The following is a 27,151-nucleotide window of genomic DNA, read 5'->3' on the forward strand; positions in this document are numbered from 1 at the left end:
CATGAAAGAAATATTGGCAGTTATTGCTGCAGCGGCAAAGAAAAAAAATTAATAAGTTTTAAAATTATAGCTTAAATATATATAAATAAATAAATAAATCAATGTAAAATAAATATTAGAATTTAAATATATTTTAAACTAAATATATTATAAATAATTATATAAAGTATATATATTATGTATAAATAAATAAAATATATATTTTAAAATTTTTACAAAGACAGTATAGTATATCAATACATTTACGTTTGCGCCGTATTAAATATTAAATTAGAAATAATTATTCCATTTTTACAAAATTTAATTAATGAATTAATTATCAATTTTTATGTATATTATTTTATATAAAAAAAAGTTTGTACACGAAAAACACAAACAAACTATTAACTGGCAATCAAAAGATCTGATCAATAGCAAATCTTTCATTAAGTCTTAATGAAGATCACTGCCTGAATACAAAAGATCATTCAAACGATCTTTCGCTAGATTTTTAAGTGTGAGTTGGGTGAGTTTAAGGGTGAGTTGAAAGATCGTTGCCAGACTTGTTTAATGAGTGTTTGAGGTTTTAAATGATCAAAAAATTATTAAGGTATAATTCCACAATGTTTCAATCTTTAGCGTTCCTTGGAACTGTGTAAAACGTAATTTTGCGTGTTGTTTTGTTTTCTATTCCTTAAAATATTTATTAAACAAATGTGCTCCATAAACAAAACGTAATATTGTTTGCCTTGTTTTACTATTTATAATAAATTAATTAAATACTTGCTTTCTAGTTGTGTTCATGATGAATGCCAAAAAGAAAGAAAGCTGCTTCTTCGCAAAGCAGTTGATGCCGTGGAGTTTCTTTTAGAGCCTGGTATAGCTCCTGGCGATCTTCTTGTTAAGGTGCTTAGCTTATACATTGAATATCGTTTAATAACAATATGAGCGTGATATGGTATTTTTAAGTAATTTTGTTAAGTTTCGCAGTTTACTAAAAAAATATGTTTTGTTTTTATTTATAGCTAAACGATTTGGCGCAATGTCACTTCGATGATGTTGTCGAGGAACGCTTTATTCTCAAAGTTTGCGGCTATCCTTTATGTTCTCAAAAACTAACGAAGTAAGCAATTGCAAAGTGTTTTAAATAGAAATTTTTTAATAATTTTTAAAAAATTTTAGCATTCCCGCTCAAAAGTATGTGATCGAAGATTGTAAAGTATATGACATAACGAATAGTAAAAAGTTTTGTTGTTACAAATGCTACAAACGTTCAATATATATCAAAGAACAACTATCGGAGGATATATTATTTGTAAGGCCAAAAAACAAAGATCTTAAGTTATTGGAATGAAATTTTTTTTCGTTTATAAAACCTTACATTAATTTATATAAGAGTAATTGAATTTAATTTTTGGTATCAAATCAAATCAAATAAAAGTAGAATAGTCTAAATAAAATATGAAAATTAAATGAAATTTATTTGATTAAATAATAATTGCTGCGTTTTTATACTCTATTCTATATTTTCTTTAGAATTCCATAACTTTAAAATGAAAACTCTTTTTTTTGTTTTGTATTAAAAGTTAATATAAACTGATGATTACTAAATTTTTATTTATTTTACAATTTTAATATGACAAAAAGAAAAAAGTGGCAAAGATTTGAGGAAACACGCCATTGTAAACAATTTTGAACAAATTTGGATTTAATATACGCTTTTTGCTCTTTTTCTTCTCTGTTTTGAACTTTGAAAAAAAATGGAAATAAGGTTCGATATTACTTAGATGCCTTAATGCTGAGGTGTTTTTTAATCAATTAAACTAATTGGAAATTTTGATGTAGCACTGATTCATATACAAATAACTTATCAAGCAGTATAATAACAAATCAATTTTAACACCTTGCCAAAAAAAGATTAAATTTTACAAATGGTAGCTGCGCCAGGATTAATATGATACTGTGTGTTCGATTGGATTGCTAGGCTATCATCTATTTAAAGTTATCACCGCATAGTGTGACAATGTGAACGGCTGAAGCAAGTTATTGAAGAATGATATCACGGAATTTGAAGACTTCGATTTCACATACAATTTTAGAACAAGCCAAACATAGTTTCAACATTGCTCCGTCAGAGAAACGTCTGCTACAAACCTACAAGCCAGCTAACGTAATATTTACTTCAAAAAAGCGTTGCGATAAGCGTCTCAGTCATTTTCTCTAAAACAACTTATTTTTGGATACTCGATTAATATTAAAAATTAATTCAAATTATCTTGTAATTTAAATATAAATTAAATTTAAGTAAATAAAGTTTGTATAAATATAGCAAAAATTCTTTTTAGTTAAATATTTGAAGGGTATATTTAATAAAATAATTATGAATAAATGAATATGTGCACACAATTGACTGCAAAATGTGGTTATCTTATTTTATACGAAAACAAATCTTTAAGTGGCCACTTAAAACCAATTATATAATAAACCGCTCATGTGGAGGTGTTTGAATAAATATATGACAATAAAAATGCAAATATGTGTGTTGGTATTATTTTATTTTCAGTCTGAGACAAATCTGTTCAAATTGAATAAACCACAAAATGTTTGTTTTATAAACAAAGCTAATCTCAGAAAGATTTTACTTTATATATGTACATGTACAAAATATCCATTAATACTAAATTTCAACAATTAGAGAAAACAATTTAATATTTTTTTTTGATCTAATTAATTTAGTCTACAAATAAAAGTTAGTATCTAACATGCAAAATGTAACAACTGAAGCTGCAATAGACCGCTAAAATATGTTCGTCTCAAGCATTGGTTGATCTACAAGTATTCTATCGAAACCTAACCTAGTTAAATCTATGGTACGGTATTGTCCATCTATAATTAATTCCGATATGGCACGCCCCACTGCTGGAGCTTGTTGTATACCATGTCCGCTAAAGCCTGTTGCTATATACATATTGATATAATATGGATGTGGACCAATTATGCCGTTTTCATCGAATAAATTGTATTCATAAAATCCTGCCCAACTACCACAAACTTTTAGCGATTCAAATGCTTTAACGCGATTTGATAGAGTTGGCCAAACGTCTGTTTCAAAATATTCGTGATCAACATCTAAGTTGTCAGTTGCAGGTTCGGCACTTTCACTGGGACTACGTCCACATATGTAATTGCCACAAAGTCCATCGCGTCGGAAGTAGGTGCCGTTGGGATCAATAGTTAACGGTGTACACAGGCCTGGAGCATTTTCACCTTGAGTATTAATAACATATACGTACCGCTTTCTAGGTTCGACAGGTAATGGAACTCCCAGCAAACCTGGACCAGTTCCTATTCTAGCTAAGCGGGCAATTTGTCCTGAATTTGCTCCTCCAGCCAAAATACATATAGCAAATTTTATGGAACGCGTTTCACCATTGCTTAATTTTACGACTGCGCGGTCAAGGCCCACATAACTTTCCGATGAATGTTCATTTCCCCGTATAACAACGTCAGAGTCTTTATTAAATTCAAAATTCACTACTTCGCCATCTATATAATGAGCACCATTTATTTTTGCTTTATTTTTCAAACCCATCAGAAGCGCCCAGGGATCAAACCAACCTTCTTTTTCAAGACCATGGCAACCTAAAAATGATATGAAATTAGATTCAATTATAAAACTTTTACTACAATTGAGTGTTAAATAAACAAGCTAATTTAAAAATAAGATATAGCAAAATATATTATTATATGATAGATTACTACGCCGTTATCTTGTGTTAACAGATATTTATACGATTTGGTTTATTAATTTATAAGTTATCCACACATATTTTAAACATACCAAGCACTATGTCATCTGTATTAAGCCAAGGAAATTTTGATTTTAATTGAGATGCTGTAAGTATTTCATTACGAGCGCCGAGGCCATTTTGCATCATGGAGTTTCTTTTCAGAGTTTCGGCAGACTTTTCAGTTGCTAGCGTTAAGTAACCATAAGGCATAAAACTGAGATCCACATCGCCTAGATAATCTTTGGCATTTCGAATAAAATCAGCACCAAACAACGACATTTCTATATTTTCTGGAAGTGAAAATTGTTGTCGTAGTCCACCTACTGAAAGAACCGTCGAAGCTTGCTTATACTGGAAAATAAAATAAAATTATAAAATAATTATTTTTATTATAATCACGATTTAAATGTAATACCGTAGGATCCCGCTCAACTACAACAACATTAAGACCATCACGCGCTTTACTTTTTAGCCAGTAAGCTATCGATGATCCCACAGCACCACCTCCGATCACAAGAATGTCACAATGTGATTGAAAGTCTCCTGTGTATTCCTTGTGCTCATTTTTCTTTAAGTTAATATGTTGCATTGGTTGACTTTCATTGTTAGAAGTCGCTTTTGTAAAAGATGTTTTAAAAAACTTTTTTATTGTTCTACCATCCTTTTGAAATAGCTTCAAAGTGCGTTTAATTGGATGTGTTTCATTTGGAGGCAAAGTGGAATCGTCATTATTACCGGGCGCCGTTGCCATAGATCTAAGAATATTTCTATGGTAAACATACGAGAATTGTCGTAAACGTAACATCTTTACTTATGAAGAGATTTACATAAACTGACAATAAATTCTGCAACTAATAAACTGCTTGTGTACTTTCTTTCATTTCTGAATTAAGATAAAGCACCTGAACTGATAAGCGCTAGTGATGATAGAATTTCATCTGTTTCTTACGTTAGAGATGATAATATTTTATTATGTTTTTTTAAGAAATATCGATATACAGTACTCGCTCAAAAACGTGTGCACTGGTACACGTGACGCTGGATTACGTGAACACATTTGTTTTGTCTTATTAAGAAACTTCTTAAGCATGAACAAAATTTTTGGACTTGTATGGCGTTTACACTGGCCGTAAATGACTCATTTCAAATCAGTCATTTAAAAGTGTTTACAATATACAATCGTTATTATTCATTTGTTCTCATTTCCAATAGCTAATTTTTGAACGTGCCTGTTGATTTGATTTTTGGCCTGTGCCAAAAAAATGTTGGATGAAAGTAAAATATACCTTTAAATTTTCCAATAAAACCGGAAAACTTTAGCTTCGACTAAGTACTTTTTGGGATGTAGAAGTTCCAAAAAGAAGTGCATTGTTTTCAAGGAAATTTAACCACCAAATATTTGTTTACCTTTGTTTGTAAATATGTCGAAAACAGCTTTCTCAAACTGTCAAAATTCCATGAAAAACTTTTATTTAGGGTATGTTCAATGTATTCATTTGCATTTGGAACTCATTGGAAACTCGTTGGAACTCATTTCTACAAAACGAGATCCATTGCGCGAATTAGGATCTCATATGCGCATATGAGATTTTGTATGCAGAAATCAGTCATTTGCTTCTCATTTGTATTTTTTGACCCAAATCACTCATGTGAGCCCAGTGTAAACGCCATATTAACTAGTTCAAATCTTTTAGCGAGCAGTGTATTGAATATAAATAATAGGTCTGTTCCACGAGCTACTCATAGTAAACCATGAGTAAAACAGAAGTAAAATTTACACAAAAATACTTGAAAATTTGCTGGTGGAACGCGCTTGTGTATACACAGTGTTTACTCAAAGTTACTATGAGTAGCTCGTGGAACAGACCTAATATAAAATACATTATGATCTGTTGTTATGTAAAGTACTTTTTAAATATTAATTGCCTGGCAACTCTGGCCTGTCATTATTCTATATTCCTTTTGTAATTATTATTCATTATTCATTTTTAGTATAGTTAATAAAGCGAAGTAAAGAACATGTTAAAAATACATCGGACCGTGTTTCACTTTTGCTAAAAATATATAATAGGTTATGGGCCCAGCACGCTTCCACTGCGAAGTAAAAAGCACGTGCACATAAAAAGTAGATTTAATACGTGTATAAAAATGTCGGGAACGGTGATTCGAGTTGAACCGCTTAACGCGGAAAACTACGATACATGGAAATTACAAATGAAAGCTATTCTCATAAAAAACGATTTATGGTCATATGTCGAAGGTACTGCGTCGTGTCCAACGGGCGAAGCGGCTGCAAAATGGATCAGCTTTGATCAGAAAGCGTGCGCTGATATAATGTTATCAGTAAGTGCATCAGAATTAAGATTAATTGCAGAATGCACAAATTCAAACGAAATGTGGATGAAACTACAAGCCACATATTCATCAAAAGGGCCTGCGCGCAAGGCGACGTTGCTGAAAAAGGTTGCACTTTCGCGCATGAAGGAGGGTGAAAAGGTTAGAGAGCACCTCAACGATTTTTTGAAGCCGTGGCAAAATTAAAGGAAATTGACGTCACCATCGGGGATGAGCTTCTGGCCATACTGCTCCTATATAGCCTACCCGACTCTTTTAATATTTTCAGGTGCGCGTTAGAAACGCGCGACGAGCTGCCAAAGCCAGACATACTTCGAGTGAAAATATTAGAAGAAGCTGAATCGCAAAGGACAAAAGAAGACAGACATAGTGATGAAAACTCTCTATACATAAATCGAAATAAAAGCCGAAACGCAAAACAAAACAAACGATACAGTGATTCTAAACGAAACAAACAATGTTTTAATTGTGGCAAAATCGGACATTTTGCACGTGAATGTAAAAATAAAGCAAAAGCTGAAAATAACACGCAATTGAAAAATTCGGAAAAATCTGTAAACAATAATTTTAGCTATCATGTTGAAGATGCATTTATTAGCTCAATAAAAGACAATTATTGGTGCCTAGATAGTGGATGTACTGCCCATTTAAGTGCAAACCGTGAATATTTTACAGACTTTCAAAAATCGAATAAAGTGCTTAACTTAGCAAACGACAACACAACAAATATAAACGGCGTCGGTAAAATGAAAATAACTGTAGACGTATACGGTCGTGATAATAACATTGATCTTAAAGAAGTTCTATATGTCGAGGACTTGCGTACAAGTCTACTTTCTGTATCAAAAATAGTAGACAGCGGATATGAAGTGCATTTTCGCCCTTCAGATGCAATCGTATTGGACAAATATCAGAAGGTTATAACTCGAGCGAAAAGATGTGGAAATCTTTTTATTGTTGAAAATAAAAATCATTTTGCACAAGTTGCTGAAGAAAAATGTGACATTGAAAAGTGGCACCAGAAAATGGGCCACATAAATGAAAACGATCTTAAAAAATTGGCTAGTAATAACCTAGTACACGGATTAAAATTAAATCCTAAACAAAAACTTCCGACTTGCGAAATTTGTATTAGTGAAAAACAAATACAAAAACCATTTCCTAAGAGTAAAGAAACTAGAACAAGTGACTTATTAGAGATCGTGCATAGTGATGTGTGCGGACCAATGAGAACAGCATCAAATTCGGATGCAAAATATTTCGTAACATTTATTGATGACAAATCACGCTATTGTCATGTATATTTTATAAAACAAAAATCCGATGTATTAAATGTATTTAAGCAATACAAAAGAGCAGTAGAAACATTTACGGGTAAACGAATTAAGGCTTTACAATCAGACAATGGTAGAGAATACGTTAATTCTGAATTTAATTTATTCTTGAGGAAATTTGGTATACAAAGACGCTTAACTGCTCCATATACGCCGGAGCAAAATGGTATTGCTGAACGTAAAAACAGAACTCTAGTTGAAATGGCCCGTTGCATGATGAAACAAGCTGAAGTTCCGCCAAATTTTTGGGCAGAGGCCATAAATACAGCGTGCTATATTCGAAATAGGTGTCCTACAAAAGCATTGAACGGTGTAGTACCGCACAAGTTGTGGACTGGTAAAATGCCAACTATTGTACATTTTCAAGTATTTGGCTCTAAAGCATATGTCCTAAAAAAGGATAAGACTAGAGATAAATTCGATTCTAAGTCAGAACCTTACATGTTTGTTGGATATTCAAACGAAGCGAAAGCCTATCGGCTGTGGTCACCTACAAAACGAAATATAACAATAAGCCGTGATGTCGTGTTCGTAAACAAAAATATCTATCATAATAAATACGAAAACATTTATATTAACAATGAAAACGACTGCCAAACAAATGATTATATCGATATTGCGTTCGAAAATTGTGAAAATCAGAAACTGTCGGTCAATCCGAAAATTGTAGAAAATACAGATACGCGAGAAGAAAACTCCATTCGTAGAAGAGGTCGTCCGAGACTTATTCGCACAAATTCACGCGGTAGGCCTCGAAAAGAATATTACACGTCAAATCGGAATGGTGAAGAATCATCCAACGAAGACGAAAATACAAGTTCAGTAAGAAAAATTGCTGATAAAAACCATTCAGATGATGAACCTGACAACAACGTTTTTGAAGATTGTGAAATGGCGTTTCTCACTACATATCAAACTCCAGTAACGATTTTGGAGGCACTTGAAAGCGATGAAACAAATTCCTGGTCAAAAGCGCTAGAAGACGAAATGGTGGCACAACTAAAGAATAAAACATGGGAAGTGGTCGAAAGACCGAAATCACGAAAAGTTATTGGGAATAGATTCGTGCTTCGAACTAAAGATGACGGAAAACAGAAAGTACGATTAGTAGCGAAGGGTTTTGCACAACGACCAGGTGAAGACTTTCATGATACGTTTTCTCCAGTCGCTCGTTCAACATCTATAAGACTACTTGCGGCACTGGCAGCAAAAATGGATTTGGAGATCCATCAGATGGATGTCATTACAGCATACCTAAATGGAGAGCTCGAAGAGAGTGTCTTCATGGAAATTCCCGATTATCTTATACCATTCCTGAACAAAGTTGTTTCATTAAAACCAGTGGGAAAAACTTCAACAATATTGTGTGGAAAAGTTAAAGAAACAGCGCAGCATTGGTTAAAGGCGATTAAATCAAGTAAGTCACCTGTATGTTTATTAAAGAAAGCTCTTTATGGACTCCGTCAGTCTGGGCTATCATGGTACATGAAATTGACAAAGAAACTACAGAATATGGGTCTAAGTGCAGTACAACAGGATCCTTGTGTATTCACTAAGCGAGAAGGCAACGACATTGTTTTGATGACAATATATGTCGATGATTTACTAATAGCGTCCAATAATAAGTTTCGTATAAAAGAAATAAAGGCTGCACTTGCGAATGATTTCGAAATGAAGGATTTGGGAATAGTAAGTAATTGTCTTGGCATCGAGTTTCATCAAAATTTAAGCAAGCATCAAGTTTTTCTTTCACAAGAGAAGTATGCAAAAAGCATCATTGAAAAGTTCAATATGAAAGACTGTAAACCAGTGAAGACTCCCATAGAATTGAACATTAAGTTAACGAAACCAACAAAAATTGATGAAGGTGTTATGAAGATGTATCCCTATCAAAGCTTGATAGGAGCATTAATGTACTTAGCTGTTACAACTCGACCTGATATTGCGTTTGCTGTAAACTTTCTTAGCCAGTTCAATTCAAATTATAACGTGGAACATTGGAAAGCAGCAAAACGAATTCTAAGATACCTTAAAGGTACAAGCAACTATGGTCTATTGTATGAGAAAGACAATGAAGAATTGTATGGTCTGGTTGACGCTGATTGGGGCGCTGACTTAAACGATAGACGTTCATATTCAGGGTATGCGTTCATTATATCAGGAGCAGCGATATGTTGGGAAGCTCGAAAGCAACGTACAGTAGCGCTTTCAAGCACTGAATCAGAATATATGGCCATATCTGAGGCCACAAAAGAAGCGTTATACCTAAAGGCAATCCTTGATGATGTTGGCATTACAAGTAAGACAATTGAAATCTTTAATGATAATCAAAGCGCTCAAAAATTAACGGAAAGCTTCAGGTATCATCCACGGACAAAGCACATTGATATTCGTTATCACTTTATTCGCAGCAAGGTTAACGACGGCACTGTTAAAATCAAATATATGCCAACAGAAGAAATGCCCGCAGACGTCCTTACCAAAGGACTCACTACAGAAAAGCATGTTAATTGCTTACGGAAATTAGGAATGAAATATTAAAGTCATATTTTATACATAATAAAAGCACTTTAAGAGGGGGTGTTGTTATGTAAAGTACTTTTTAAATATTAATTGCCTGGCAACTCTGGCCTGTCATTATTCTATATTCCTTTTGTAATTATTATTCATTATTCATTTTTAGTATAGTTAATAAAGCGAAGTAAAGAACATGTTAAAAATACATCGGACCGTGTTTCACTTTTGCTAAAAATATATAATATGATCAATAGGTGAACATAATCAGAGTTGTGCCAAAACAAGAAACAAGACAATAAGGATACTCAGTAAAACTTTTAAGTGCCCTTTAACTGTCATAATTCAATATAAAATGAAACCCACATAGAATAATTTAACGCATTGCATTTAGTAATTTTGATTTTAGAAAATAAGCTCATAAACATTTCATTTAATGTGACCAATAATGTAGCACATAAATTCTATACAACAGCACTTTTAAATCAAAGTGCTGGCTAATTTTGTTTATTTCGTGTCTCTGAAAAATCTTATGTAGCTTTCAAATTATGGCTTATTCACACGACAAAGCCAGTAAAAACTGAGATGTTAAGTCATTTAATATAAAGTACAGAATTTTTTTCTTTTAAATATATTAAATTTAATCAACTTAAAGAATTTGTTGGTGTAGTTGCTATAAAATTTCGGTGATTCTAAAAAATGCTATACCGCTTTTTTATAACCGTGTGACACGGCATAAGTAAAATTAATTTTGTTTTAAAATTTGTTCCTTCATTTTGTTTAATTTTAATATCAAATCTTCAACGAATCAAGGATGAGCATTGACATATGAGAAGGAGTAAAATTTGTTGTATTTAATATGACGTTTACATTGGCCGAAAATGACTCATTTTGAATAAGCCATTTGACAGTGTTTACATTCGTTGTAATTCGCTGGTTTTCATTTCGAACAGCTGATTTTTAAACTTGCCTGTTGATTTGATTTTTGACCTGTGCCAAAAAATGTTGCATGAAGGTTAAATATGCCTTCAAACCTTACAATATAAACTTAAAATATATTTTTAACTTCGATTAATTACTTTCTGGGAAGTAGAAGTTCTAAAAAGAGGTGCATCGTTTTCAAAAATATGCAACCACCAAACATTTGTTTACCTTTTTTTGTAAATATGTCAAAAACAGTTTTCTCAAACTGTCAAAATGCCATGAAGAGCTTTTATTTAGGGTATGTTCAATGTATTCCTTTGCACTTGGAACATATTTGGAACGCATGCCAACGTCGTTGGGACGCATTCATACACAATGTGAAGGAATGGCTCATTCGCGCATGAAATTTTATATGTAAGAATGAGCCTTTCACTTCTCATTTTCGATTTTTGACCAAAATGAGTCATTTTCGGCCAGTGTAAATGCCGTATAAGTCTGGTTTCTACTAACTTAATTGCTATTTTTCCAGAAATAACCAATGAGCATTGAGCTCCAGTGACTGGTTATACAACCATCATTGTTACCTTGTGGAGTAGCGTTAGGTAACTAACATTTACAAGTATATAATTGCATATATATTACAAATTAATATAAGTATTTCAATGACAATTATTTTTTTAATTGAATTTATTATTGGATTATTTAAATTTGAATTTCTTTATTATATTTCTCCGAAACCGAAATGCGTTTCACATTTGTGTCTTTTCCAATCCATCATCTTCGTTTTCTTTCTGTTTTTCCGCTATCATCCTGCCTAACAGGTTGCTTTAGTTTTTTTTTTTTTGTGCAGCAAGGTACTTGATACAAAAAGACAGTATCGTACAGTATGATAAGTTTGATGAGGGTTATGTAGAGCCACCTCATGATTTAAGGCAGAACAGCAGTTGGATCCACATGGAACAACAGGAAATAACACAATTCGTTTTATTCTTCTTTCAGTCAATTTAACCATCCTGCTGAGTTAGGAGTCAAAGATGAGACCCAGGTATTTGACAATCCGACTTAAACTTAGTGATGTGTCACTAATTTGTGGCAGCATAATATATTAAACTTACAAATGTACACTTGAAATTCACGAATTCTCTCGTCTGAAAAGAATTCTTAAAGGACGCATACATTACATCAGTGTTCAGTTTCATAACGGAGCTTTAACGTTCACCACGAAGACATTTACGAAATTAATTTATTTATGAGTTGTGTATTTGTACTTTTTCGTGTTTAATAAAATAGTCAATTTAACAACTTTAAGGTGGTGACCCCGACGTGATCATAGTTAAGGGTCATTTGTATGTCCGTAAAAGGCCGTTCTAACGAATCTTTTTTTTTTTTTTTAAAAATTAGCTCTTTTCAGAGCTGTGTTAAAGATATGAGGCCACGAGTTCCTTCAGCGTGCTATAGCCACGATATGTCTTCGTCCGTTGACAACGAAGCTACAGCGATGCAGTGAGAGCACGAGTTACCAGCGGGTGATCTGTACCGCGTATCTATGAAAGTACAGCCATTTTGGCATGAAAGATCAGAGATTTGGTTTGCGCAAATCGAATCGCAGTTGCAGTGGCAGGCATTCTAGCGATGTTACTAACTTTAACACCATCGTTTCTTCGATCGAGTCCAGTGTCGTTGCTGATGTCATTATACAAGATACGATGCAGTATACAAGATCCGAAAACGTCGACTTTATTTCTTATTGACACTGGGATGGATCTATCGGTACTGCCGAAGAAGTATGGTCTCAAGCGAGGCAAGTTAGTCGTCTTTTCATTACCCAATTTATTTGCTGCAAACGACACAACCATACGCACATACATCGCGAAACGTCTTTTGTTATCTCTTGAATTAAAACGCGAATTGCCGTGGACTTTTATGGTTTCCGACGTAAATTATCCCATTGTCGACACAGATTTTTTAAAGCACTACTATCTAACAAAACATTTGCATCAACGAAAGATTTCGCGGCAACTTGGCAGCATACAAAGCAACGGTATTAAAGACGAATACGCTCAGGCAGCGAGAAAACATTGTCATGACATGCAATTCAGTTGGAATTCATAAACCAGTTCTCTATTGATATTCGTCATATTGCTGGTACGGACAATTGTGTGACCGACACTCGTTTCAATATTTCACAAATCGGATTTGAAGTGACAGAGATCGACGTGATAGCAAAAACACGACGATGAGCTGCGCTCTACTTGACAACCAAGCCCACACTCCTTTAAGATCGTTATGTACAAGTTACCTATCTCCAATACCGAAGTATTTTGCGACATATACAAGGCAATGTTTGACTTACATGTCATGGCAGAAGTCCACAGTTCACCGCCACACAGAGACACCTATATGCAATTTCGCAGAGATCGTTGACCGTTTCTGTGATCACTTAAATGATCGCGTAAACGGTACTCTTTGACTTCCACTGACCGTTTCTGACGTTGGGCCGTATTGGTGCCTGCACTTGATATAACTACCGAAGTTATTACCGGTTCTTTCATCGATGGTTGGGTAATTCGACTCAACCATTTTTCGTGAACTATCCTGACTACGGGATATCAAACACATCCATTCGAATGGAATGGTTAAAGGTTTGTATAGGATGTTAAAAGATTGAGGCCTCTTCACAACACCCAACATTAATCCTGTTGGGATTAAGGACTACACCAAAGGAAGATCTTGATACCAATTTCTCTGAAATGCTATACGGTAATCCTTTACGAATACTACGACAACTATTGTCGCGAAAACACCAAAATCCAGGTGAAACCGATTTTATTTCACCATTGCGTAAAGCATTGGCTCAGTTAAAAACAAATAAAGAAGGAGCAGGTGTACTGTTGCAATTGACATGTTGAAACCAGCTTACCTCAGCAGCGATGAGGGCACTAACAAGCAGCATTCGTCATCCTCTTTAACCAATTAAGTAAAGGAAGAAGCATTCGAGAAGAAAGTTTCTATACAACCAGCTGACTCATCAATGGTTACACGTTTAGACCGATCAATGCGTTTTCCAACCAAGTTGCGCAATTATAGCAAGTAGCTTAATCCTACAATTTGACGTTCGTGTCGTCGTCCAAATTCTACCGCTAGGAGGGGTAAGATGTTGTTAACACCTTCGTACGTTTGCAAAGGGCGAATAAGCTGTTTATAGCAGATTTAAGCTGGTTGTGTCTGCAAAGAGCATTTTTTAGTTGAGTGTGCCTAAACCGCGCATTGCAAATGGCATAGTCAACATGAGGGATGAAGTTGTACCGGGAGGATGGCACAAGACCAAAGTGTTTTAGCCTGATGACAAGCCGAATGGGGGTATTATCAACCTTAAGCTTGATGGCAGATGCGTTAAAGTCATCGGTACGATCTCTTTTTAGGTTGAGATTTTGCAGGAGTTAAGCTTAATCTGCCACGTGATGTAATAGGCAAGGAGATTCTTAAGGCGGAGTTTGTAGATCAAATCTTAGAACCATATGATGTCGACGACTTTTTTAATATCAAGACTTACTGCCACACTGGACTCTGCTTGTTGTAAAGGCCAACACATACCTCGTTTTGGAGTTGGTGAAGCGCGTGCACTGTGTTTGACTTCTGAAGCCAAACTGGTGCGGAAGAGGATGCCGTTCTCCGAGGAGAAGGACTTCAGCTTGCTCACCATAAATGTCTCATAGAGCTTGCTGATAGAGGATAGGACGGAGATGGGGTAATAACTGCCGACTTTGGGTTTCTTCTTCTTCCATGGTTGGCGAAAGAAGACGGTATTGTACGCATGGTTGAAGGGCATGGCGCACTTTTGAAAAATCTCCGAGGGGGTCATGTTCCCGTGTTCGGGGATGCAGGTCGAGAGTAAGGTTGAACTCTGACCAGACACCTAGGGACTGACTAGACTGCTGATTAGCCGGTCGTAGAGAGGGTTGCCACTAAGGCAGGAGATTGGTTTGTTCCATAGAGGGTATGTGCAGTTGAAGTACTTACCTATAAGAAACGTGTTGGGAGACAGAGAGGCAAGGAAAGCAGTGTGGTAAATGCAAAAGATGTTGAAGTGGGGGAGGTTACTAAGGCAGAGGGTGATGCCGGCCGCCACAAGAGACGAGAGCGTGGGAATGGAGATTCTTGAGAATTAGAAGGAGTCTTTTGCCAGAATGGCGATTCCAACGTTTCCGCCATCCCTATTGAACCGACTCTGATGTTGAGGTGGATTTCTGTCACGAGGATAATGTGAGGGTTATTGCATGCAGCAAAGTTCCTAATAATGTTACGCTTATGGTTAGGTACGCAATTGCAGCACTTAGGGATGGTGGTTGGAAATCACACCTGAGTGACGGAGTGAAAGGCAAAAAGGGGAACTTGGCACGCGTCGCGAGGGTGGCAGTTGCCACAGCGCACACAACAAGATGGGAGTTGCACAGTAGTTGAAAGAAGCGCTGGTAATTCTGGTAAGAGGTCCAGAATGTGTATAAGCGTAATAGAGTCAATCATTTGGAATGACTTGAGTATTGAGTAATCATTGCAGTTCTCTGATACATGCATTCCGGTTCGGACACCTGAGATTGATGCTTAACGGAACCACCCCCTTCTCTCTCACCCCTTGCGTAATGCTCTAAAAGTGGTTCAGGATGACAAAACCATCCAGTTATCCTCGGCTCCGGCAACATCCCATACGGACAGTTGCCCAACAGTGACTATTCTTGAGAAAGAAGAACTAGATACACTAGCAAGGCTGTTAGCACTGTTAGTGGGCGCGAAGTTCAGATTCTCACCTTAGGAATTAAGTCCACAATGCCCTCCACGGGCCCAGTGACAGTAGTAGGTAAACCAAGGACCGCTTTCAATAAACCACCCTTAGTCGATAAAACTTTACCGCAGTAATCAAAGGGTGCTAAGGTTCTTAGGTCTCTTAACGAGACCTAATAAGGACTTTCAGAGTGCTCCAGGTAAATCTGCATAATGCTAAAGGAGCATTCGACACCCTGTGTAGAATTACTCAAACCAACAACATCGCTCTAGGACTTATTCAAGAGCCGTGGATGTTCGGTGGCCACCTTCGGGGCCTAAACTCAAAATCAGGTAAGCTGGTGCAGCTATCTTAATCGGTGGATACGTAAAACATCTTCCGTTAACTAATTTTATTTCTAGAGACCTAACAGCGGTTCTAATTGAAGTTCCAACAATTAGAGGGGCCACAGATATAGTCATGGCCTCTGCCTACTTCCCAGGTGAAGAAGAAACCGTTCCAATATCGGAATTCTAGCAGCTGATTAGCTTCTGTAAGTCTACGGAGCGGCAGCTAAGTCTAGGCTGTGATGCAAACGTTCACCATACAGTGTGGGATAGCAGCAATATTAACAAATGGGTGAGTACCTATTACAACATATTATGACCTTAGGATTAATCATAGCTAATAAAAGTAACAAACCTACTGTTCAATCACGAACATGAATTATGACCCCTGGCAGAATGTTCAATCATGAACATGAATTATTACGTTATGACCTCCGGCAGAATTTTCAATCATGAACATTCTGCCAGGGGTCATAGTTCACGTTCGTGATTGAACACCTACTTTTATTAATGCAATTAGAGAAGAGTTATTGGATCTCACTCTATGCACTAGTGGCGTTGAGAAATCTATATGGACAAAGTCGGACAAAATGTCACTCTCTGACCAACAGCATATTAGGTTAGAAATTCCCGGTATATCCGAATTGCAAGAAAAACCGAACAAAGAAAACCAATTGGCATAGATACAGGAACTTAGTTTGTTCCGCAAACTTTTCTCTAGCTAGGCCTTTACGAACTTGTGAAGAGATAGAGTTGGCCGCTAACCATTTAGGTGAGGTACTACTAACCTCCTTTCATTACAGCACGGTTGGAGGCAATGCCACAAATGTAGGTAAGGTTCCTTGGTGGAACTCGCAACTAGCTAATAAGCGCAAACAAGTAAGGAACTTATTCAATAGAACAAAACGCTTTTTTAAGTGGGAAGAATACAGAATTAAACTCACTGACTACAGCAAATCAATCAGACAGTCCAAACGGACTAGCTGGCGCAGTCACTATGATATCGAGAAGTTGCCCGAAACAGCTAGACTACACATTACTGACGTAATACAGGCGGCCTTACACAAAGTCTTGAACTAATGTAGAAAAGAAGGTCTAAGTATTAACCCAAAAAAAGCAGTAATTATACCATTTTTCAGAAGGTACAAACTGATTATTAGATCCCCATCAATAAAAGATACGGCTATCGAATACTCCGACGAAGTTAAATATTTAGGGGTCACCCTAGATAAGCGTCTTAACTGGAAAACTCACCTGGATAATATAAATGGCAAAGCCACCTGGGTCATGTGGACATGTGGAAACTCATATGGTAGAACGTGGAGCCTTAGTCCCAGAATTCTATCATGGACCCATTGTATCCTATGGAGCTCTTGTTTAGTGAAAAAAAACACAACAAAAGGCTGTAATACTCAAATGTAATAAGCTGCAAGGACTCGCATTAATAGCTATGACGGGAACTATTAGATCATGTCCCACATCAGCACTGGGTGAGTCCTGAGTTTAGTGGGTTTTGCCCCTTTGCACCTTTTTATTAAAAAGACAGCAATATGCAGCTAGGCTACACCCTGTTATCAATATGCACGGAAATCTCGACAGTCAAAACTCTATCTAGTTCCTGGCATAGAGATCTGCGATAACACAGATCGCTTGAACATGGAACTTCGCTTTGGTAGAAAATTCGATTTTCTCATTCCCGATCGATTGGACTGGGAAAATGGCACTCCCGAAGCAGAACCAAAACTGATTTCATGGTACACCGATGGTTCAAAAACCAAAAAAGAAATTAGTGCTGGAATATTTGGTTCCAACGCCGGAATTTCGATCGCGCTAGGTATATAACCCACTGTCTTCCAAGCAGAGGTTCATGCCATCGAGGTCTACGCTCGTATCAACATAAACAATGGGTTGAAAGGCGCCCGAATCTGTACATACTCAGATAGTCAAGCAGCAATCAAAGCATTATCTTCCTGGAAATTCTTCTCAAAACTTCTATTAGACTGCTATGATACGCTGCAGCAGCTGGCAAGCAAAAACAAAGTGACGCTTTGGTGGGTGCCTAGTCACACAGGAATAAATGATAATGAGTCTGCCGACAGTCTTCCACTGCCACTCAAATCTGTGGACTGGAACCTTACTGTGGATTAAGTTGGTCTGCAACGAGGTCTCTGATTGATGAACGGTTCTCAGCCGAGAGAAGTCGCTACTGGCGCGACAGTCGAAGTAACCGTCAGGTTAAACAGCTGATTCATCCCTACAGTTATGGTAAGGAATCCTTCTTTAGCAGAACAGATTTGAGATTGATGATGGGATATTTAACGGGTCTACATAGACTGCGTTATCACCTTAATAAAATGGGTATGTCCGAAGAGATGGAGTGTCGACTCTGCTTAGAAGCAGACGAGACTTCCAGTCACATTCTTTGTAACTGTCCAGCCTTGATCTGGGCCAGGAGGAGGTCACTGGGAGGAGAGCTGCTTTCCCTTTCTGACATTAGAAGGTCCTCTACGACCGACATTCTGGCATTCATTCGGAAGGCGGAATGTCTTTTGTTCGGTTAGGGTTTGTTGCAACAGAAAAAATCAATCTCGTCACAGTGCTTCGCTCCGTTAGGAGCTAGTACCCCGTTCATTTCTATTCTTAACTAATATTTTATTTAAATAAAGTAAATGTTTTTACTGCTTATTAATAATTGTGCCTTTTCGTTTAATATCGCAAAAAAATATTTCTCATGTATTCACCATACCACAATTGTCAAATATTTAATTTGGTGTGGTTGATAACTAAAATGTTTACTAAATTCTAAATACTAAATATTAGCTTGTTAACATTTAAAAAAAGTAGTATAAACTATTGTTATTGGAAAATCATTATTAATTTAATTTGAATAAGTATTTTAACTCATTACTTTTTGTATGTGTTTCGACTTCAGTTTATCTATATTAATGGTCTTAATTGCAAAATAATGGAATTAGGTGAGAAAAATTGTTAAGGGCAACTGTGTAGCATTGGGCTTTTTATTTTAGTACTACGTAATATTTTCATATTATGTAATATCTTTATATTATACATTAAATAATTTTGATTATTTACTGTATAATGGAGAAAATATTGTATATAATTTTTCTAGTAATACTGGATTCACACGATTGTAAATAGTGCTGTTAAAAAATTTTAAACTGACTAAGCCTGATTTGATTATCAGGCTTATCATATGTCCACAATTTTTAACTACTTTTGCAAAATATTTACTTTGTATATATGATACATATTTTTCACAAATGATATGTACATATATTAAATTACAGTTTTGTTTCATTTTGTTTAAAAAGTTTGTACTAAATAATACTGTGCTACGGTTAATAACACAAGTAAAAATTAACTAGATTTTGTAAATATTATGATTCAATTGTATTTTTAGCTATTAAAATTCCCACACAAATCTTTTTGATTTGAACTTGTTTTGCTGCTGGAATCAAGATTAATTTAAAATGACAGCTTAAATTACAATCAAAACTCTTGCGTAAATTCAGTATAACTCTCAGTTTCTTTTTTTTATATATTTTGGTTGATATAATTACTGAAGTGAAGTCAGTGACACTTGCTAGAAAAGTACTGCAAAATGCTATTAACTGTAATATGTATTATGGCCGTGTGCGAGTTTGAGTAAATTGTGGTAAAGTAAATTAAAATTTTCTAGAGATATAAATTTTTAGATGTAAAAATTTATTTGATTATTTATTGTACTTGTCTATTATTTTTGGTTAAAAATTTTCAAATTTATTTATTAAATATCTTATAAAATTTTCATAATAGTAACACCTAATTTACCTAATTATTATCTTATTTACCTTATTCGAATTTTTGGTAAATATCAACATACCGATCATGCCACATTCTGACATAATTCACTATTTCCATCAATTTACCATCAATTTACTCGAACTCGCACACGGCCTATATTAAGCACATATGTTAAGTTAAGTTTTTATTTCATTTAAATTGACATAAAAAATTTTTTTTGATGATTTCTTTTCTCAAAATGTAGACCACAAAGTAAATGTTCTTTGTCATTATTGTTAAATGTCTGTCCATCCTTGTCTTCAAGCATATTCTGTGAATATCGTTTTTGTATATATAAGTATATATGCAAAATAAGCATTATTTTAAAAATATATAGATTTGAGTTTTATAAGACAAATCGATTTATTTTTATTACCTTGCAATTATTATGTTAAACCAAATATGCAAGTTCGATGCAAGTTCTGTGCTCTGCAAAAAAATTATTCTGTTTGACATCTTGTGTTTCATTCCATTCGTTTTATATGCTCCCTCATTGACAGTTGACAACTCAGTAGATGTTTCAGTCAAATCATTACTCGGCAAATTTCTATAGGAAACATTTGATGCAGTAGGAATTAATAGTTGAGAAGTGCGTACGATAATAAGATACAAAACGAAGGATGACTGGAACAAACAAAAGTGTAGATGCGGCTTCGCAAGAAATGGAAATGGAAGTCGATGTAGCTGACGTTGTAGAACCCAAAAAAGATACTGATGTTACTATAACTCAAGAAATTCGGGAACAGTTGAGGCAAATTGAAAAAGCAGTTACAATCAAGGAATCTAGGTAATATCCATATATTCACTATTTTTCTTAAAAGTACTTAATCATTTAAACATATTCCAATAATGTAGGTTTATTTTACGCATATTGCGGTCTTTACTCAATACGCGTCGTAAATTAAATGGGACTATACTCCGTAATGTAGCATTAAGTATTTTCCCTGCTGGTGCTGAACGTGATGCCGTTCTTGCTTTTATGCCTGCGTTACCAGTTGGAGCAATTGAACCTGAACCAACAAAAAATCGTACTGCTACCAAACCACCAGTTACTGAAGTAGACGCATATTTTCATTTGCTGCTTCTTGTTAAATTAATAGACGAGGGTAGTATTAAAACGGCGTATGCATGTGCAGAAGCTTTAATGGCAAAGTTTAGCGGTCAAACTCGTCGCACCATGGATTTGATTGGAGCCAAGTCATATTTTTATTATTCTCACGTTGCTGAACTAAATAACACTTTCGAAGGTATTAGAGGCATTCTTCATGCGAGATTGCGTACAGCAACACTACGTAATGATTATGAGGGTCAAGCAGTGCTGATAAATTGTTTGCTACGCAATTATTTACATTATGCATTGTACGATCAGGCTGATAAACTTGTTAAAAAGTCGACTTTCCCTGAGACGGCAAGCAACAATGAATGGGCAAGATATCTTTATTATTTGGGTCGAATTAAGACCGCCAAACTCGAATACACAGATGCTCATAAACATTTAGTTCAAGCACAAAGGAAAGCGCCACAACAAGCAGCTGTTGGATTTAGGCAAACTGTACAAAAATTAATAGTTGTAGTTGAGCTATTACTTGGTAATATACCAGAACGCCAAGTATTCCGTCAGGCTGCGTTACGCAAATCCTTGGCACCATATTTTCAACTCACACAAGCTGTGCGCTTGGGTAATCTTAAACGTTTTGGTGAAGTTGTTGAAAGTTTCGGTCCTAAATTTCAACAGGACCATACTTATACTCTTATAATCCGTTTGAGACATAACGTCATTAAGACTGCTATTCGATCAATCGGATTATCATACTCGCGAATATCATTGAGTGATATTGCCAAGCGCTTAATGTTAGACTCTGCTGAAGACGCAGAGTTCGTTGTTGCAAAGGCCATTCGTGATGGTGTTATTGAAGCCACAATTGATCCCGAAGAAAGTTATATGAGAAGTAAAGAAGGAACGGATGTTTATAGCACTCGTGAACCACAATTGGCGTTCCATGAACGCATAACATTCTGCTTAGATTTACATAATCAAAGCGTGAAGGCAATGCGCTACCCACCAAAATGCTATGGTAAAGATTTAGAAAGTGCTGAGGAGCGCAGAGAAAGAGAACAGCAAGATCTAGAGCTGGCGAAGGAAATGGCTGAAGATGATGAGGATGGATTTTAATTGATTACTTACTTACTACAAATATCCTAGCTTCAGCACCATAACACATAATGATTTTAAACATAGGATTCTTATATAAATAAATTGTAATCAAAACTGATGTTAAATAGTTTTTATGATTAATTCATGCTAACTATTAATGTATTATCTTTTCTAAATAAATAAAGAAAATTATATAATGTTTACGTTGTTAAGCACTCATAAAATTGGGAAAAACTAGACAGCAGTGGATTTGATGAAAAAATGCTCATATCTCCGCAGTTTTATGCTATGTGATAAAATTTTTCCTATTAGGTTTTTTATTGGCAAAAATGAATTTAAAGAATATTGGAAATTGCAACAAGGTAACAACAACAATATTAAAATGCTTTATATGGGTTTTTATTGTTTCCAATAAGTTTTAGTGAAAAGTATTTTTTGAAGTAGTGAAAGGTTATCAAGACTGATGACGAAAACTTCTCAAATGTATATCCCAACTGAAGCTCTACTACTTTCATGTCTAAATGCATACACAATTCTGAAATCTATTGAGCTTTGGTTTTCTCTATTAAGATGCTACGATTTCTTGACATGGACTACATAGAATTTGACATTCCTACCTATGTCCTTACCTATCTCTCATCTTAAACCACATTACTACACTCATCTCACTCCATTTATGTAGTTATTTCCCAAGTCGACTTTTAATTATAACAACAACTATAAGTTGACCTATTTTCTAGATTTAATAATGGAAAACATGATTGCTTTATAGTCAAAAATGTTTCTTCAAATATTAATGTGAAATTAATTAAAGTAAATAAGAGCGTTTGAAGCTCCCTTTAAAATGATGGCTTTGTTATTACACCACATGTGGATGGTGAGATCAATTCCATTCCTTAAGGATTCTGATTTATTTAATAGTAATTTGGGGATGTTGAAAGAACATGAATTGATTCATGGAGACAGTTAACATTTAAACGTTAGTTTTTACTACAAATGCATGGATTAAAAAATTGTAACTGATTTTACTTAACATTGAAACAAGCTTTATACATATATATTTATATTTATATTTGTTCATAGTGTTTTTTTAATACTTATTTTTAAAAAATTAAGTCTAAAAGTTTTATTTATGTAAAACTACATTAAAACTTGCCTTCGTCAAGGACACTACTTTGACAAGGTGTTGAAGCTTAATAGATGTGGTGAGTCTGGTACTTTACCTACACTTGTATGCTTGAAGACAAACATTAAAGCCATGCATATTTTACAACGAGACAATCAGCACCAACAAATACGTAAAGGTTTGAATACGATGGTTGCTCAGCAAATACATTGCTTTATAAATAACCAAGAGGGAAAATGGAGGCCTTAAGTCGTCTTTTACCAGTATATCTCCTGCTGACATAAAAAGAATCCAGTATGCGGTATGTGTATATTGCTAATATTATTGAATGTCATAATTAAGAACATCGATCTCTATGGAATTTAATGATAGAGCGCCAAAGATCTTAAAGTCACATTAATAAATTTTACAAGAAATTTCTTATAGGTTAAGAAACTACATAATTATGTGAAGGTTCTTGCCTAAAGTTTTAACTTTTCTTCACATTAGAAGTACGACATGACTAAAAACCTATATCGAGTTTTCTAACATTATAATTGCGGTCATTATAATAAATCAATAGTTGCATTGTTTATTTGACTCAAGAATGGATGCGATTGAGATAGTCTTTCAGCTTTGTGAATGGATTCTATGGTTCAATATAGTGTTTTATAAACTAAATTATTTGTTTTTGAAGCAGTTTTAGATTGGATATACTATTTTCTCGATTCTCTCTCAAAGAGATCATCGACATTGATAAAGACCTTTTATTTTTATTATATTTTTTGGTATATTGAGTTCAATTTATTTAATTTAAAGCCGCATAATATTTTTTACAATCAGGACATTATCGCAAACACAATCGAACTACAGATTTTTCAAAGTAATTTAATTAAATATACATATAAGAATTCAATATTTCACATAACATTAAATTTCATTTATATATAAATTTGATTATTAGATTGAATTATAAAAAGCTGTTTTAGAGCATTTATGTGCTACAATATTGGTCACTAGTTATTAACCTACATGTCAGAAACATCATTTATCGCACACTTCCCTCCGTATCATAGCATACCTATCCTATAAGCATATTTGTAGAGACAGCAGGTAATGTACCTTCTCAAGTTGGAAAGAAGGTACATTATGGAGTCGCATAAACTCAAGTAAGTAATACGATGGCTCTACACAACCGTCATTGAACTTAGAATGAGGCTGTCTTTTGGTAGCAAGGACGTGTGAAAGTTAGTTACCTAACGCTACTCTACAAAGTAAGTTGGGGTTTCTGCACAATAAAGCATTACATCATTAGTTGCTGTGTAGGCTTTTGTTAAACTAGCTAACTAAGTTAGTAGAAGTCAGACTTAAAGCTCAAAAGTGCTAACCTAGAAAAAAAATAGAGTACATAAGTGTACTGAATCAATATTTTCCATCTTCTAGTGCCATTGCCTATGCGTGTTCATACCTAAACCTAGTTCAAAAGTTTAACTCTCTTCTACCAAGCAGATACTTATACTACACTTTACATAAACCAACTTGCCAAAGTAGGCACACTGATCTCTGATATTCACATCTCGGACATTGGTTTTCCTCTTGCAACGGCTAAACTGGCAATTAAATATAAACACCTATGGTTGGAAAGCCTAAGTAGATACAGATTCTTGTCAGATTACAAAAGACATCTGATCCAAATTGAACAAACTTCTTACTGTACAGATGCTTCAACTAAAGCGAAACTAACAAAAAGAAAAATCGTACTCCACCTTACGTCTCAGTGCTCATCATTGACTAGGAGAAGATTTGATTTTGAAATTAAACAAGCTGAAAGAGCAAATTTAAAAACATTAATTAATATTACTTATACCATGTGGAAAGTTTATAAAAAGGCGATGTAGAATTTTTTAGAATCAATGAACGTCAACTCAAACAACCCCTACATATTTTTGATAGTAATAAAATTTAATATATATAAAAGAAATAAATACTTAACAACATATCATATATCTTTGTATATAAATTAATTCACCGCATTGATTTATAAAGTGCTGTTAAATATCATTTATGTGTTGCAATATTGGGTAATACATATACTTTTTTGCATTTACATATTGCAAAATTTTTTAAAAATTGTATTCTTGTATATTTTATATTATATCAGTATTTAGTAAGTGAAATGTCTTTAACATTACCATTAAATTGTTGGGTTTTTTTTATTTGTTACTAGATTACTAAATTAAGTCATAATAACCCCGGTAAATTTCAATCCGATGACAAAAGTACATATTTCTCAGTGACGGCATTGATCCCGAAATCCGACAGAACAATGTTTTTGAAGATTGACGCAAAACCTTTTGCAATGAATATCATACAAGTCTACGCCCCCCATCAGAATCCACTGAAGAACAAAGCAACGATTTCTACGCAGAAATCACCGAACTACTGAAACATACGAATTTTCATGAATTGAAACTCATCATTGGAGGCTTTAAATCCAAAGTAGGATCAAGTGCGGTGAAAGGAATAGTTAGTGAGCATGGTCTTGGAATAAGGAACGACAGGGTCGGCAAACTCGCACAATTTTGCTAACAAGAAAACTTCAAAATAACGGACACATGGTTTTGCTTACATCTTACACTTGGACATCACTTCACGTTGGTGAAGTAAATATCGTACGCAACCAAATTGGCTTCATACTGACAAGCAAAAGATTCGCATCATCAGTCATCACTGCTAGCACCTACCAAGGAGCTGACGTTTCGTCAGACCATAACCTGGTTAAGACAAATCAAAATCAAAATTACAACATCTCTGAAACGAAAAGCTACTAGTAGATACGATTTGGTGAATTTAGACTTATAAGTTTGATGAGTCATATCCTAAAAATATTCTTGAAAATAATACACACGCGATTATTCAAGAAATGTGAGAAAATGATGGGCAACACACAGTGTGGTTTTAAAGAAGCAATGGAAACACGAGAGGATCTCTTCAAGCTCCAGGTCTTAGTACAAAATTGTAAAGATATTCAGAAAGACGTTTTTATTTGCTTCATCGGTTATTAAAAAGCTTTTGATTGTGTGAAAAATGATAAGCTTATACAAATCTTAGAAAATATGAGCCTAGACAATAGAGATATAAGACTGAAAAGAAATTTGTACTGTAACGAAACTGCTGAGCTGAAGCTGAAAGATGTAACTGTCCAAAACTTAATAATCAAAAGAGGTGTTCGCCAAGGATGCATCCTGTCTTCACTTTTGTTCAACATTTTTTCAGAAGCAATCTTCAAGGATTCCATAAACGGTCTAGACAAAGGCATTAAGGTAAATGGTATATTTATAAATAACATTAGATACGCAGACAACACAACAGTCATAGCTGATAATATAGACGATCTTCAACTTCTTCTTGAAAAAGTTAATGAGAAGAGTAGGGATTTTGGCCTATCCATGAAAATCTTTCCATAAATTCAAAAAAGTGATATGCAATAGCAACATTAGCATCAACTTACATATTTGCTACGTTAAGTGCTATGTCTGGTCCATTCTACTCTATGGCTTGGAATTTTGGACTTTGAAAATCCTAACAAATCAGACAAAAGCTACCCATATTTTTACAACTACGAGTGTATCGCAATAGCAGCCGAACTACATATTCTTAAAAGAAACTATATTAATAAAAATATACACAAGATATACACATTAAATTTTGTTTATATGCAAATTTAGTCATTACTTTTATTTATAAAGTGCTGTTTTATAGAATTTATGTGCTACAACATTAGTCACTAATTTTACCTTCATATTTTTATATGGCACAAGTGGTCAATTACTTTAAACTATTTTTATGAATAAAAATTCAGAAAAAAAACTAGAATTATTTTGCGTAAATTTTATTTTATTTTTAATATTTCAATACGATTTAAAAATTTAGTGCTAATAAGTGGTAAAACTATTACTTTTTTTGTATGTATATTTAGATTTTGTTCACCATAATGTGTTTTAACATGTTAGTTGGTATTTTTTTATAAAATTGTCAGTTTCTA

The 27,151-nt window shown here is 34.5% G+C and overlaps 3 protein-coding genes across 3 annotated transcripts; 2 read left to right on the plus strand and 1 right to left on the minus strand.

Annotated features, from left to right (window-relative positions):
- Positions 1 to 623: 623 nt before the first annotated feature.
- On the plus strand, positions 624 to 1,379 carry LOC119688043 (putative RNA polymerase II subunit B1 CTD phosphatase RPAP2 homolog). Its single transcript, XM_038102667.1, has 4 exons — positions 624 to 713; positions 774 to 885; positions 1,005 to 1,102; positions 1,162 to 1,379. Exons 1-4 carry the CDS (start codon positions 694 to 696, stop codon positions 1,331 to 1,333), a joined length of 402 nt encoding a protein of 133 aa, XP_037958595.1. The 5' UTR covers positions 624 to 693; the 3' UTR covers positions 1,334 to 1,379.
- A 1,145-nt stretch (positions 1,380 to 2,524) lies between these two features.
- On the minus strand, positions 2,525 to 4,707 carry LOC119688044 (FAD-dependent oxidoreductase domain-containing protein 1). The gene is made up of 3 exons (XM_038102668.1): positions 4,186 to 4,707; positions 3,821 to 4,121; positions 2,525 to 3,621 (listed from the first exon to the last, which is right to left on the minus strand). The coding sequence occupies exons 1-3, from the start codon at positions 4,573 to 4,575 to the stop codon at positions 2,777 to 2,779; spliced, it is 1,536 nt and encodes a 511-aa protein (XP_037958596.1). The 5' UTR covers positions 4,576 to 4,707; the 3' UTR covers positions 2,525 to 2,776.
- Positions 4,708 to 20,339: 15,632 nt separating this feature from the next.
- LOC119689002 (probable 26S proteasome non-ATPase regulatory subunit 3) lies at positions 20,340 to 22,204 on the plus strand. The gene is made up of 2 exons (XM_038103722.1): positions 20,340 to 20,633; positions 20,702 to 22,204. Exons 1-2 carry the CDS (start codon positions 20,467 to 20,469, stop codon positions 22,017 to 22,019), a joined length of 1,485 nt encoding a protein of 494 aa, XP_037959650.1. The 5' UTR covers positions 20,340 to 20,466; the 3' UTR covers positions 22,020 to 22,204.
- The last annotated feature ends 4,947 nt before the right edge of the window (positions 22,205 to 27,151 follow it).

Source organism: Teleopsis dalmanni, chromosome X, assembly GCF_002237135.1.
Source record: "Teleopsis dalmanni isolate 2A chromosome X, ASM223713v2, whole genome shotgun sequence".
Taxonomy (NCBI): domain Eukaryota; kingdom Metazoa; phylum Arthropoda; class Insecta; order Diptera; family Diopsidae; genus Teleopsis; species Teleopsis dalmanni.

Bases quoted from the DNA above. Each gene is read 5' to 3' on its own strand.
- LOC119688043 (XM_038102667.1), top strand. From the start codon at position 694: ATGTGCTCCATAAACAAAAC. The intron at 886-1,004 runs GTGCTTAGCTTA...TTTTATTTATAG, and splicing joins CTGGCGATCTTCTTGTTAAG to CTAAACGATTTGGCGCAATG. The intron at 1,103-1,161 runs GTAAGCAATTGC...AAAAAATTTTAG, and splicing joins TGTTCTCAAAAACTAACGAA to CATTCCCGCTCAAAAGTATG.
- LOC119688044 (XM_038102668.1), bottom strand. From the start codon at position 4,575: ATGTTACGTTTACGACAATTCTCGTATGTTTACCATAGAAATATTCTT. The intron at 4,122-4,185 runs GTATTACATTTA...TTTATTTTCCAG, and splicing joins TAGTTGAGCGGGATCCTACG to TATAAGCAAGCTTCGACGGT. The intron at 3,622-3,820 runs GTATGTTTAAAA...TATCATTTTTAG, and splicing joins TACAGATGACATAGTGCTTG to GTTGCCATGGTCTTGAAAAA.
- LOC119689002 (XM_038103722.1), top strand. From the start codon at position 20,467: ATGACTGGAACAAACAAAAGTGTAGATGCGGCTTCGCAAGAAATGGAA. The intron at 20,634-20,701 runs GTAATATCCATA...CCAATAATGTAG, and splicing joins GTTACAATCAAGGAATCTAG to GTTTATTTTACGCATATTGC.